The sequence below is a fragment of the Tauraco erythrolophus genome, chromosome 2, assembly GCF_009769465.1.
Source record: "Tauraco erythrolophus isolate bTauEry1 chromosome 2, bTauEry1.pri, whole genome shotgun sequence".
Lineage (NCBI taxonomy): Eukaryota > Metazoa > Chordata > Aves > Musophagiformes > Musophagidae > Tauraco > Tauraco erythrolophus.
This window is the reverse complement of record NC_141466.1, coordinates 87,693,925-87,708,310: the sequence shown is the minus strand read 5'-3', so window position 1 is coordinate 87,708,310 and position 14,386 is coordinate 87,693,925. Positions and strand designations below refer to the sequence as shown.

The 14,386-nt window shown below is 36.3% G+C and overlaps 1 protein-coding gene across 1 annotated transcript in view; it reads left to right on the top strand.

Moving 5' to 3' along the window:
* ARID4B (AT-rich interaction domain 4B) overlaps positions 1-14,386 on the top strand; it is a 96,458-nt gene that overhangs the window by 34,269 nt on the left and 47,803 nt on the right. The window contains 5 exon segments of the mRNA XM_086631575.1: positions 645-755; positions 5,492-5,557; positions 6,162-6,252; positions 10,348-10,427; positions 12,756-12,847. Coding sequence (XP_086487701.1) covers positions 645-755; positions 5,492-5,557; positions 6,162-6,252; positions 10,348-10,427; positions 12,756-12,847 — 440 coding nt within the window.

The window sequence follows — 14,386 nt, the reverse complement described above, 5'->3', positions numbered from 1 at the left end:
ACTACCCGCAAAACCACTCCTCTTCTATTTCTTGTTTCCGTGTTTGGGTGTCAAATGTTCCTCTGTTGCTTGTTACAGAACTTTGTCTTTTGTCTGGACTCTCACCTTCGTTGTGTGTTTATCCTACCTACCATTATTCTCCTACTCTACTCTGCCCCTCAGGCTGCTCTTCTGGTGAGCGCCCACCTATATAATTTACTTAATTCGAAGTGAAAAAGCAAAGTCTCTCCAGAGTTGTTCTACTTACTAGTGAAAAATGAACCTTAATTATTTGAGGGAAATAAACACCAATGTCTTCATGAGACTCATCAGATCTTAAAGGAGAAGATGGAACACTTGGTTGGCTTTCAGCATTGCAGCAGAACTGGCCATCTACTGTGTCCTCAGATGGTGCAGAGGTCGGAGGCTTATGTGGTGGCATTTGTTGCAGAGACCTATAGTATCAGTTCGTTGTATTTATGGTAGTCATTGTATGAACTTAGTGTTGCATTCTTTCTTTCTACTGCTGTGATACGTATATGCTGTCAAGTTAAGTTTTATTGGGCTGTTTTGTGATGCTCTGTCCACAAAAGCTAGCGAGACCATAACAGCTATATTGCCAGTGGCCAGTAATTAAAACCCAGTTGTTTTCCTTTCTGTTCCAGGCCATTGATGAGCCTCCCTATCTCACAGTGGGCACTGATGTGAGTGCGAAGTATAGAGGAGCCTTCTGTGAAGCCAAGATCAAGACAGCAAAAAGACTTGTAAAAGTCAAGGTATGTGGTTTTCCTGCAAACAGTTTTTCAGAGGGAAAAAGTCGTCAATGTTCAAAATAGCACAATGCGAAACTTCTTTGTAGTCTCCAGACAGCTAAGAGGCTGTCCTTTCCTTTGAGGCTGTACAGTCTTTGAAATAGTGAGCTTATTTTTGCTGGGAGGGGTTCCCCCCACCCCTACGCAATTAAATACGTTCTGTTTCTTTCACTGCTTTATCATCTGCTTGCATCCAATATTTGTGGCCATAGGCTGACCTTAAAGTAATTGATCAAAATATGACAAATGTAGGCTTATGTATGGGAGAATGTTATCAGAAAATAGCTAAAACTCCTCAAAGTAGGTTTAATATGGTTTCTTTTACTTCAGGAGCACAGGTCACTGCCATTTAGCAGTGGCAACTAGATAATGCCTCAGGAATAAGATGAAACCCTGCTGTCTTCCAGCAGACTTGGCATATTGAGTCCTACAGAGCAGCAAGCAGGGGATCTCACCTAATCTTTATGATGACTAGTTAATGACTGAATGAATCAACACAAGCCACATGTAGTACAAATAAAAATTGTGGAGAGGGAATACAAGAGATACGTTTTAAGGTCCCTTGGAAATTTCAAGTATCATTTCTAGAAATAGAGGGAACAATGTTTGGGCTTGTTCTTATTATATAGTAAGTCTACACTGTAAAATGGCCTTATTTTTCTGTTTGGATAATGTTGTCCTAAAAGCTTCTAATCTGGGCGCAGGTACTATTTTTCTGCTCTGCCTCTTAACCTCATGCAGAAATATAACAGAGCAAAGATCAAAAGCACTTAGAAAAAATAAATTAGATTGTTGCTCTGCAACAGAATATTTTTCTTATATCTACTGTAAATATAAGTGCAAATTTGTGAATTGTGAGTGGTGATAACTTGTAGAAGAGCCTCCATTATAAACTGTCATCCATCGCTTGGATGTGTCCTCATGCTGCGGCAGATTTTTGCCTGTAGTATATATGAGGAAGAGAGCAGGCCCTCTCCAGAAGCCCTGGTGGGAAAGACTATTGTCACTTATTTGGTAATACTGTTAACAATAATGGGAAGATGTTAGTCTTAAATCTGATATCTTTAAAAAGCCTTTAGAGCAAATTAGTGGTCTTTTCATTTCATTAGTCATAACTCTTAACAGCATCAGCTGGTCTGTGCTTTACAGCACCATTGAGTTTAATCGACTAAGTATTGCTATTTAAGCTAAGTATCGGTATTTAAGTACAGGAATTGTGTTGTGCCTAGATCAGTGAAATCTTAACGCCTTTCAGCATTTCAAAGAGAGCTTTCAGCCCACCTTAGATGCCACTTGCACTTAAGGTTGTTTTTTGTTGATAAATATTTTCTTAAGGGTTTATTACTTGCACTTTGGTCACTGCAACGTTTTGTAGAAAGATCTTGAAATGAAATGGAGTAGAATTTTTACTGTAAGTTGTTTGTAGAGGCTGTGCCTAAAGCCCTGTGGATTCAAGTTTGGGTACCTGTCTTCACTGTTACTGTATAGCTTAGGGCAGTTAAGGCCCAGTACTGTTGTTGCTTTGTAGAGTAATGTTATTTGTGGTTGAGGGTTTTTTTGTGTGTGTGAGTGCAGTGACAATATATGTTTACATTGTCTTTCCTCAACCAGGAATGTATATTCTGTATACTTAAGTGACCCCTTGATTGTTTCTCAAAAATCTTTTCAGCTCTTTGTGGCACATGCAGACTTTCCTCAGTATTAGCTCTAACCAAGACTCTTATTATCAGGTGTACTTTGTCTGAAGTTTTGATAGTTTATCTGCTGCATTTATTTTCTGCTTGTTTAACTGTTTCTTCTGGCCCCTATATATTTTACGCCTTATGCCCTAATGTCCTAGAACTACTAGAGGAAAAAGAAAGTCAGTTAACTTCATAACATCCATTTTAGTTTGGAACTTTCATTTAAGTTTTATAACTAGGTGCTCTGTTTATGAAAGGAGGATGGCAATAACATACTTCCATATGAAGTATGTCATCTTCCGACAAGTAAAATACATTTAATTGTGTCTCCTTTTACCTGCTTTCTTCTTTGGAACTCTGCTTCCTAGAATGTTTTGAGGAATACCTTCATCATAATTTTTCTATCACCAGTATAATTTAATAGCTTTATTCAATTTAATGCCAGTGCTGTGTATTTATCATTTCAGTATCAACAGGGACTGTATTTCACTGCTTAGCAGTCTTTGGCAGGTTCTGTACATGGTACAGAATTTTACATTAACAATGTAACTGAATTACACACTTTGTCGTGGAAAGCAGTAAAGCTTAAAATTTGCCGAGACTTGTGAAAAGTGTTGAAGGCAGTACAAATTTGACTAAAGGGCAAGACTTTCGGTGTTAGAAGAGTGGTAGCCCACTTCATCTTCATAGGTTCTGTTACAGCTTTTCTTAGAGAGCTGTTTAAGCCAGTTTATTTTGACAGTGTCTCCTAAAACAATTAGCACCATCATCCTCACCCACTTGTATTTGAGCACCCTCCACAGAAGTTTCAGAAGAAACTGTTTTCTGTGTAGGTCCTTAATAAACAGAAACTAGTGAAGCATCTGCTGTGTAGAGCCTACCAGGACTCTTTTCAGGATGGTGAGAAAAAAGGGAAATTCCAGCTGAATCTAAACAGGTTGATGATATGCCGAATGTCTTAATCTTTTGCCTGAGGTGGAAAAGATTCACACTGACAAATGCTGTGAGAATTAAAACCCACACTAACAAATACTGACATCACTTTTCTCAGCTTCCAGAAAGACCAGTGGTGTCACATTGAGTTTGGAGTTTGAATATTTCTGTTAATAACCAGTGAGTTTTTTGAGTACGTATGAATATCTCAAGAAGCAAAAACTGTTGGTATCAAAAATCTTCTCCCCCAAAAGAGTCAAAGCCGCAAGGCACCTTTAAAAAGAAAAACCATTCTGGAATACACAATAACAATTTGCTTTGTTTACTTTTCATCATAGTACATTGTGGCTGGCTCATGGTTTTGGATAGAGTTCCTTTTTGCTGTAAAACACAGTTGAGATAATTACAGAAAGTAAATAAAAACAGATGTCTCTAAATCAGAATTTATATACTGGGTATTTCGTATGAGCCAACAGTGACCACAGGTTTCAGATTACTTTGCATCTAAACTGAACTTTTGATTTCTAGATAAATCTTCCAAAAGAGAGGAATAAATACCTGTATCTGTCAGGCTGAAATTCAGGAGGGTACTTAATTCCTAGCCTGAATCCTTTGTCTGGCTTTCAGGTTGCAAAGTATTATTTTGTCTGTCAGGTGGACGGAGAGTGTTTGCCATCAGTAGGTGGGACAATGCAGGTCTAAAAAGAACATACTTTCACAGCAATACATATTGCTGTGGTTCTAAGAGAAGATGGACAAGAGGACTATTTCATGAAGTAGGACCTGGAAGGCAGTAAAGCGTTTTAGTGTATTTGTTTTCTAATCAACCCGTCAAGGTAGGCTCTCCTTAGTCCTGGTCGTAGGTGCTGTTCTTGGCTGCTTGCTCCTTTCGAAGTTTGCAAAACTCCTTCAATTTTCCTCCTGAGGAGACTAAGTAGGAGAGCAGGTGTTAGAGAATGCTGTTGTTCCGAAGTAAATTTCGCTATTGCTGTGTACTATGGAGAAACTCTCAGCAATAGTGAGGGCATAACCTTGGGTCAAGTCGTGAACCAAGTCCTCAGATTTAATGTATGATTGCTGTAGTTGAGAGTTACTGTTACATGGCTGAATCCGATGTTGCGTTCTTACTTATTGTGAATACTAAATAAAACATCGTATACTTACACCAAGCGAGTGTTAATAAAATGTAATGCCAGAATTTTCTCAGTTTCCCTGAATAAAACCCCAGTGAAAAATAAAAATTCATGTGTAATTGACAGGAGGATCCTGTGAGCAAGTTAATTTTGGTGAATATCTGTAGCATCTGATACAGATAACTCAATCATAAGTTTGAATTTCCAGACCTTTTTTTTTTTTTTCTGGGGACAGCATGTGCAGCATTAAAGACACTGCTAACGACATGGGAAAATACCTTGGAAATACTTTTGGGATTTACTTATTCCAGTTTTGAAAGACTGAAAAGTTAGCTATCTGTACGTTTACTTCCAGTCAACTAGCAGCATGTAGGCTAGGCTGACATTAACAGAAAGGCTATTTGGGTTGCTCGGGGTTTTTTTGGTTGACAGCAGTGTCCTGTACTTTTTTTTGTGTGAGTCCGAGCCATGAGCGAGGGAAATGCACTCTAATAAGCAAAAGCAAAAAACCTGATGATACGGGGTTAGATATAAGTGCTAAAACTGTTTGATTTCAGAGCACTGAAAGATAAATGTTTCTTAAGAAGTGTGTATGCTCACAACTCTTGAAACTCCTTCTTGAAGTGGTGCTAGAGCAGTCCAATTCAAATCATGAAGAGAACAGCAGAGAGAGTTTTGAGCCATTGAACGTTGTTGGTAAACTGTTGTTTGTCGCTTCCTTTAGAGGTAGTGGTTCTATTCCAAAAGATAAAAAAAATTTTTGATGTTTTGATGACTAAGAATTTATCTCATCATATTTCTAGAATATATGAATGTAACAGTTTTCAGCAAGTAGAATGATTATGATGCCTAACTGTAAGATGAGAGTAATAGGACTATTGATATCTGCATGTGCTTATGCTGCTCAATTGTACCAAGTGATTGTCAGTTGAATTTTTTTTTTTTTTTTTAGGTGACTTTCAGACACGATTCTTCAACAGTGGAAGTGCAGGATGACCACATAAAGGGTCCCTTAAAGGTAATAAATTTGTTTTGTACTTCACTAACACTTTGAAAAGCATTCTTTTTCAGTATTTGATATAAAGGTGTATATGCAGTATGGGGTGAAAGTGGAAGGTTCAATTTATTACACAGGCCAGGTAGGATCACGAAGCATAAAAGGTGATGCTGCAAAGGTAGAGTTAGTATACTCTTCCTGTTAACTTTTTCCGTTGTAGTTAAAGGGAATGCAGCATAAAGGCTGATGCAAGCCTCTTTGTTCTTTTTGGCCTTAAAGCTGTGAAGTTTAGCTAGCTCTGATTTTTAGTCACTGTTGCTTTGGAAAACTCAGCTGGAGGATTTAGTGTGCAAGCTCTTATACAAGAGAATGACATCACTCAGATCAGTTCTTGTTCCCCACCTGCTGGCAGGAAATAATCAGCTCAGTTAGTTGACTTATTTTAGAGCAATGAAAGAAAGAAGTTTTGAGGAATACAAATATATTCACATAAAATTCCAAAAGTATGGTATATTTAACATAGAAGTAGGTTAGAACTTAACTCTGTTTGCTAAATACGAAAGTGTTAGCTTCATTGCCTATTTGAGAAGAAGCTCTCCTGTGCTAAGTGGCTTTTATATTTTAGGTAGGAACTGTTGTGGAAGTGAAGAATCCGGATGGAACATACCAGGAAGCAGTTATCAACAAATTAACAGATGCAAGTTGGTACACTGTAGGTAAGAGAAATAGTTATGTATTTGAATAAAACTTCTGACTTAAAAATAAGCCTGTGACCTGGACATGTCTTAAGCATGGAGAGAGAGGTTTTTTGGAGATGCTTAGGTATTCAAAGTTTGTATAAAAAACCCCAAAAAACTAAGCTTCTTATTTTGGTATTTTGGGTTTTTATAAGAAACTGTACCCCTCACAGTGTGAAGTTGGGACCCCAAATGAAGACCTAGTGAATTGCTCTATAATTGCTAACTGTTCCTTCAGATATTTAATACACTATCATTAAATATTCTGAAGCAAAGTACACTGTCATACTTCCTTAAAAAAGGCAAAATAAATGCTTGTAAAACATCAGTTGCAATACTTATTTTTCCCTACACTCTGACTTAGCCCTGATAACAGCTGCTATAAAAACAGACATACCTTATTTTTTTTTAGAATCTTTTCGTTTTCCCTAGTTTCAAATGTGACATTTCAGACTTTAGATGATATAGCCACATACTCACAAGCAAATACAGTTTGTTGTTTTTCTTTTTTCCTTTAAATATTTTTTCTAAAGACTTTATCTGCATGAGTTTACTCTTTGATGCTATGTACGAGGAGATCAATCTGTCATGGGGAAAACTGGTCAACTGTAGAATGTTAACATATACTCCATCTGTGCACTGGTAGTCTTAAAGGTACTACAGGAAATGTGTTGGTTCTTGAGAAACTACGTATTCCTCTTCTTGGTAGATAATTAGGACATGGGAAGATGAAGACCAGTAGAACGTGTAAGTAAAGTAGAGACCAGGTTAGGATGGAGTGAAAGACAAGAACTAACATTATAGATAGTGTTTTGGGAATTCATATAGAAGTGGATCAGATACGAGAGCTTCTAAGAGCAAAATACTATACCTGGTTTAGAACTATGTTGTTTGTATATGTTTATGCTTCTGAGAAAGCGTGAGGTTAGCAGCTCAGCAAGAAGAGTCCGTGCAGATTAAGTTTTGAAGGCAGATGTCATGGAGTTGCAGTCTGTTAGTCAAAGATGTCTGTCAAAAATCCTGAACTTGAGAAATAGGAAGAGGAGATGTAAGAGCTGAGACTGAAAACCGTGTTTTGTAGATAGAAGTAGACAAAAGCATGTTGATCTTGCAGAATCAGTAAAAGTAGCGCAGCTGCTGGCTATGTAATGCACTTTGAGAGAGAAGTGACTCTAGCAGTGGATAGTTAGAATAATCTTTGTCAGGAGGGCGAGCAGAATGAGGCTGAAATTGTCTTTACAGATAGTGATGACTTTACAGATCTGAGTGAAGGCCCTGCTTGAAGAGATAGTTGCCATTTACCAGATTTCAGAATTAGCACACATATTGGCCAGCGGAGTTACTTAATGTTGTCCTAGGACTTGTTGAGAAGTAAATAATTAGTTGCATTGTTAATGATTTTGTAAATAAAATTACTAGAATTCGGTCAAAAACTTTGTGAAAGGACAGATAAATCTGAAAGTAGTACCTTTCCAGAAGTTGTTACTTAAGACCTTTTATGCCACTGCAGCAGTAGCATATAGAATTTAAAGGAATAACCATTCTGGAGCTGCTTGAGAACTCTTTTAACACTGAAGGATGGGCAAGGTTGCTTTAAGAGTATCCCTGTCTGTCTTATAAGATGTTGTCGGAGTAGAAATTGTACATCAGTTTGTTTATATGTTTTTTTTGGTACTACTGCTTTCCTACCAAAGGAAGATAGGAACTAAATTAAATTTAAAAAAACTCAACTGGTATAGGCTTTTAAATTAATGTAGCATAAATACATGAAATGCCCTTAGTTTATTTGCCTGTCTTACAAAAATTCCTGAAAGATCAACATATTCCAATCCTGGTAACTAGATACTGTTTCATCATTCATACAAATGTGTGTTGAGAAAGTTTAAGTGGTATTCTTAACATTTAACTCTTGATCATAGGATTGTTTGCTTTACTAAAAATACAGATTTGTGCATGTTCAAAAGTAGTCTTACTGCCTTCCACACTTTTTTTATCATTACACTGCTTTTTGTCAGAATTCAAAGTGGTTTTATTTGCATTAAGTTGCCTCTTTTTTTTCCTTCTCCTTGCAGTTTCACAGTAAGTGTTTTAAATGCATTACACTCCTGTATATCTGCTCAGTAGATTGTTTCGAGGATGTTCCATTAGATTAGAATGTCATATACATCACAGCCATATGTGCTATGCTGGGCACACAAGTCTTTCAGGGAGGTGAAGCTTTTCCTTTGAATGTATTTACGTTACGGAACAAGATTAAGATTCCCTCTGGCAGGGAAGAGGCCACAAGCAGATTACCACATAGGATACATAATGTCGTTACCTACGTAGCTCTGAATAGGTTTACCTCTGTTGTAGTCAGCTTATCCCTTGAAGTGGATAGATTTTATTTTTTTTTTTTAATCTCTCATTATGTAAGGAGACTGTTATGTTAATTAACACAGACTGAATTAGGAACTTGCTGCCTTCTACTTCACTTAGGCAAGGGGGCGGTTTAATTATGTGTTGACCATTTGAGATACAGCTCCAAATCCATGTGTTTTCTTGTGCAGTTCTTGCCCTTGATACTTTTCAACAAATTTTGAAATGGCAGATGTGCATCTGTAACTGGACTCAGCAATTACTGTAGTCTAAAACATAGACTGGGGAATGGTAGTCACAAGGGGAAATTTGTTCGTCAACAACACTGAATTTTATATAGAGATGAAAAATTCTCAGAACTATGTAAAAGTTACTTTCATATCAGATAAAGACTAGTCAAGAATTTTGATGTAATTTGTGTTTTGTATAATGATTATTTAAATTAGTAAGTATTGAAAATAGAGTATAGCTCCCACTATTTGAAGGCCAGATGTGGCTGAAAATTAATCTCTCTAATCTTGCCAGGCATCTTTTGCCAGTGGACAGCCGTTCTCTTAACACTTATTTTGACTGTTGTTTGTGAAAGTTTATTAGTTTTCTACCACTTAATTGACTTCTAATGAGACTGACAGAATCAGGCTCAGCAGTACTGTTGATGGACAGAAGAGGAGATTTGAATGAAAGGGAAAGAGACATGTTAAGAAATAGCTGAAACTTTTAACTTTTAATGTAATACTTTAGTCTTGAGGTCGTTTCTGTGCCCACAAAAGACTTCAAGGTCACTGCAGTGTGGGACGACAGCAATATAGTTGTTATCACTGTTGGGGAGGGGAGTGGAGAGGAGGTCAATTCTCGTCTCAGTGAGCAGTGCAAGCATAGCCCGAGAGTTAAAACTTGTCACCAAGTTTTCGTCCGTTAAGTACCTGTAGAAGACTTGTCAAACACCTGCTTTCTGCATGATGAGTTTAGCAGCTTCTGAAGATCCACACCTTGAGAGTGTGTAGTGCATTTCAGGATTCAAAAGGATAAAGTATGTAGCTGAAGCCAATGGTATTACGAACTTGTTTCTAGTTAACCTAGTGATAGCAAAGATGGTAGAAAGCCTAGAAACCAGGAGCTCCACAGTTCTCGCGCTGTAGCTGGTTTTGATGGTTGTCTGCACTTTGACGACTGTCATCTTTTTTAGGCTGATATCACTGTTGCTTTATAGCATAGTTGAATGAAGTCAGTAGAGAAAGATGTTGAAGTTTAGACATTAAACTGTAACTTTCTTATCAAAATATCTGCTTATGTTTCTCCATAGTAAGCGTAAGTTCTATTTGAATATTGTAGGAGTTCTGGTTATGTAGTAAAGTTCTGTAAAAATTGAAAATGCTTTAAGAATAGCTTTTCAGTTCTAGCTTGTGTTGATTTTTAATTTTGTGTCCTGATCCATGAATTATCTGCTCAATTACTGATTACTTAAAATTCCATTTAACATATGCAAGCATGGAGCAGCTGTGGTCAGACAGCAGCTTATGTATTTGGTTGATCTGTGCAAATGTTTTACTGGAAATGCAGCAGTATCCAGGTACCACTTCATTTTAAGGACTGAATACAGGAATATATATCTAATTCTTTCTGACACCTAAACCAATCACTTACTGATATCCTGATTCAAAAAATCTATTTTTTCTGTTTTTTTTTTTCCTTGCCTCACTTCTTGCCTGGTGACAGTATTTGATGATGGTGATGAGAAGACTCTTAGACGCTCTTCCCTGTGTTTAAAAGGAGAAAGACATTTTGCTGAAAGTGAGGTAATTGAAGAATTTTTATACAACTTTTTATTTAGAAAAATTTAAAAGTGATATTTTTAATACCTCAGTCTTCAGTATGTTATGTACATCCATGCTATAAAAAAGGGAATTATGTAAAATACAGTCTATGGGGTCTGACTTACTCTTTTTTAAAATCAAGAAATACAATTACATTTCACCAAATTGTGTAAGTTAAGAAACAAAATCAGCATTTTGTTTTCTTATTTTTTTTATTATTAATGGTTCATAGATTGTAGATCACACACAAAACAGCGATCACACAACTACTTTGCTTTATATAAAAAATTATCCGTAAGTATTCATTGGAGAAAATCAAAATATGGCACATGAAAAAAATTAATGTATCTCTTCGGACATAATCAAGTTCTATTGGATTTTAGGTAGATGATCAAGTCTAATTTGTAATAGCTGATAAACTTGAAAGATTGTATTTTTCCTTCAAAAGGAAAATTATAAGTTGCTGTTACCTCCTGATTTGAAGACAGTTACCAGTATTTTGAAGCTGGTTCATACCTTAAAGGTGATTTGCATACTCAAGTATTCAGGCATTTATAGCAAATTTTAAATAGTTGAAATTTCAGAATGAGGGTTATTCTTTCTTGTTCTGTAAGACAATCTAGACTGATGGGCAGATCTATGTAAACATATTAGCTTATTGGAAAGCTACTGAAGATGGGGATTTTTGCTCTACATAAATACACTTTATTATAGTTGGCTGAGCTTGTTGCCTGCTTGCTGTGTTCTTGTGAAAGTTCAGGTACTTTCTAGAATCCTAAGTCAGGATTAAACACATGTAAAGAAGAGGGCCTAATTAGATGTCTAAATCTGGATTCAGATATAAATGCCATAATTTTAAAGGTTGCGTTCCTTCAGTTAGCTCTTTGTTAGTAAAGATCAGCACTCCTGAAAATTAGACTGGTTCTGTTCCATAAACACTAGCTTAATATGGTTTGAGGAGTATTACTTTGTAGTAAGAAGTTTGAAAATTTCAGTCAGCTAGTATTGCTTTGTGACCCGTTTGGCTGAACGAGAGTAATTTTAGATGATTTTGTCAGATTCAAAGAAGCCTTACATTCAGGTGACTCCCCTCTGTTTGGTCATTGCTCTTCTCATCTTAGCTTTTGATGTCTTGCCAAAAGTCACTGGTACGCAATTCGTTGTCACTGGCCCTCAATGAAACGCATGTTGTGCGTTTCTGATAGTTACCTCATGATTGTATAGCTACTCAGCAGGGAAAATTACATCGCCAGTTTCTTCTGTAATTAGTTCAGTGCCACAAAATTATCTTGTTCTGATGTTGTTTTAGCTTCATCTCTGACTTTCCAAGCCTGTGGGATCTTTTAGGGTGTCCACCACACTCAGAAGTGATTGTGCATTTACTTTAAGATTTAAAAAAACAGTTTTATTGTCCTCTATGTCCAGTTCTGTCTGACACAGAATACTTTTGAAGTTCTTGGTGTTTCATGGTTAAAAACTCATGCACAATTCAGAAATGTCATTTGGAGGACCATGTTTACTTTGGAAAGCTTTATGCCTTCTTTCAAGGAACAAGAATAAGTGCCTATACAAAAATGCTCTTGTGTATCAGGAGCCTTCAAATCTGGAATAGTTATCGTTTAAACAGATAGCATCATTCTTAGGGAAAGAAGATACTTCATATCCATTCAGTCCTTCTGTTGGTGCTTTAGCATTCTCCTTGAACGGAGAAAGTTCGTTCTTTCTCTCTCTCTCTTTTTGTTTTGATTCTAATATAGTATCAGTTAGTGCCCTCTTGATTATCAATATAGCAACCTCTTTAAAATTGTTTTGGAATCTTTTTCTCCCATATCAAATTATGAATAACTAACAAAAATACAATTAGCTTGTCATGTTTGCTGCTACTGCATTATTTTGCATTTTCATTTCATAGGGAACCTTTGTTGCTTTATAAGTAGATAATTGGGTGTTTAGTGTGATGATAGGTCGAGCAGAAAATTCATCCTGTGGAGATGGAGTATCCCACCTCTGATTCTTAATTCTCTCCTCCAAAGGCAGGACTTCTGGGAAGAATTGTCTGTGTGTTGGACAAAAGTTAATTATTTGGAGGTGGGGAGAAAGTGTTGAAAAAAAAAACCACCCCCAAACAAAACGCATTACTTTTTAAAATTAAAGCAGTGTGATATCTCTGCTGTACTTCTGTATTTCTTTATAATGAGAAAGTCTCTGTATTGACAAAAAATTACTTTAACCGGATTATACGAACTTACGGTTTGGAGAATAACTTATGCCAGGTTTTTTATGTGTGTATGTATTTTTTCATTTCAACAGACATTAGACCAGCTTCCACTCACAAATCCTGAACACTTTGGCACTCCTGTTATAGGAAAGAAAACAAACAGAGGAAGGAGATCCAATCATATGTACGTTGAACATCTTTATATCTGTGCTGTCTGTATTCAGTTCTGAACCTTTCAGTGTGTGTGTAGTTTTATTAGTTTTATGTTCTGGCTTCTCTTATTCAAAAATCAGGAAGCTATATGAAAAGTGTTGTTTAGCACCCAGACTGAAAGTCAGTTTTATGTGTAGTGTTGCATGCAAAAATTACAAGTCTTCATGTAAGCAGTATTTAAAACAGTACTAGGTATTGCAAGAGTTTTTTTTCTTGGATTTGTTATTTAAGTAAAAAAAAAGAAAGTGGCAGGCCAAGTGGAAATGTGTTGTTAAGCTCCATTCAGAAGCTTTACTGTGGTGGAGTAGTAGTATTACAAATGTGTTGGACTCAAACTAAAACTATTACAATGCAGTCTTTGTCCAGCTGATACGAAGTCTTTGTAGAAGGTACTGGAATCTTCATGTAGACCTTTGATTTCTCCTTACAAGGTCTCTGTAGGGCTTTTAGAAATAGATGAACAGTATTACAGTTTGCAATAAAGCTTATTGATAGAAAAACAAAGTTCAAAAGTAGAAACTTGATTTCCTAGGTGCCAGAATTCTTGGTAGTTGTGATCTTGAAAAATCAGTGTTAAATACTCCACTGACTGTTACTCTTTGTTGTTTGTGGGTGGAGATTTTTTGTGGGGTTTTTTTTTTGGTTGTTTTGGAAGTTTTGAGGTGGTAGTAGCTGAGGTCGGAAGGAACTTTTCATGCTTGGATTACCCTTTCATGCTCTTGTCTTTTTGATAGCTTGAAATAAATATTGCCCTATATATGTAGAGGTACTATACATTTACTCAATTATTGATTTACTGATTTGTGGTGTATTGAAGGAAAAAGATGGAAAAAGCTGGCATATACCACAGAGAATGTGATTGCAGCATCATTGGTGTCCGACTGGGTTGTTGTCTTCTCTGTTGCCCAAACTGTACAGGACATTATTGTGGCAGAAACAACACACTTATCTTTATCTTGTGATTAATACTGACTGAACTGAGTAAAAAGACAAATTACACAGATACTGGTATAACTGAGCTAGGTTGTGCTCTCTCTAAAACAGTCATGGATTTCTCTCTAGTCCTTGACTTCTTTCTCTTGCCACAAGAGATTCTTAAACCCCAGAAAGCAGCCTGAAAGACTTTCATAACTGTATTTTAAAAGAAATCATTATTTTAAAAAAGGGTGTTGTGGGAAAAAAACCCAATGCTTTATCAGCACTGCAAATGATGACATAAAGTTAGGATGGGGAAAATGAAATATGGTAATTAAGCTTAGACTGTAAATCGTTTGTCTTCTGTTAAACAAGTGCTAACTGTGAATCTTCTGTTAATACTGAACTTTGTACTCAAAAGTAGTTATGTGAAAAATGGCAGACAGCTTTTAAAATTCAGCTTTTGTGCTCATTGAGCACACTGTATTTTCTGAAAATCAACCTCCAAAGTGACTAATAAAAAAATACATATATCTAGAGAAAGCCAGAAGTGCTGATTTTTTTTTTAATTATTAATTATTTTTTAAAATTAGTC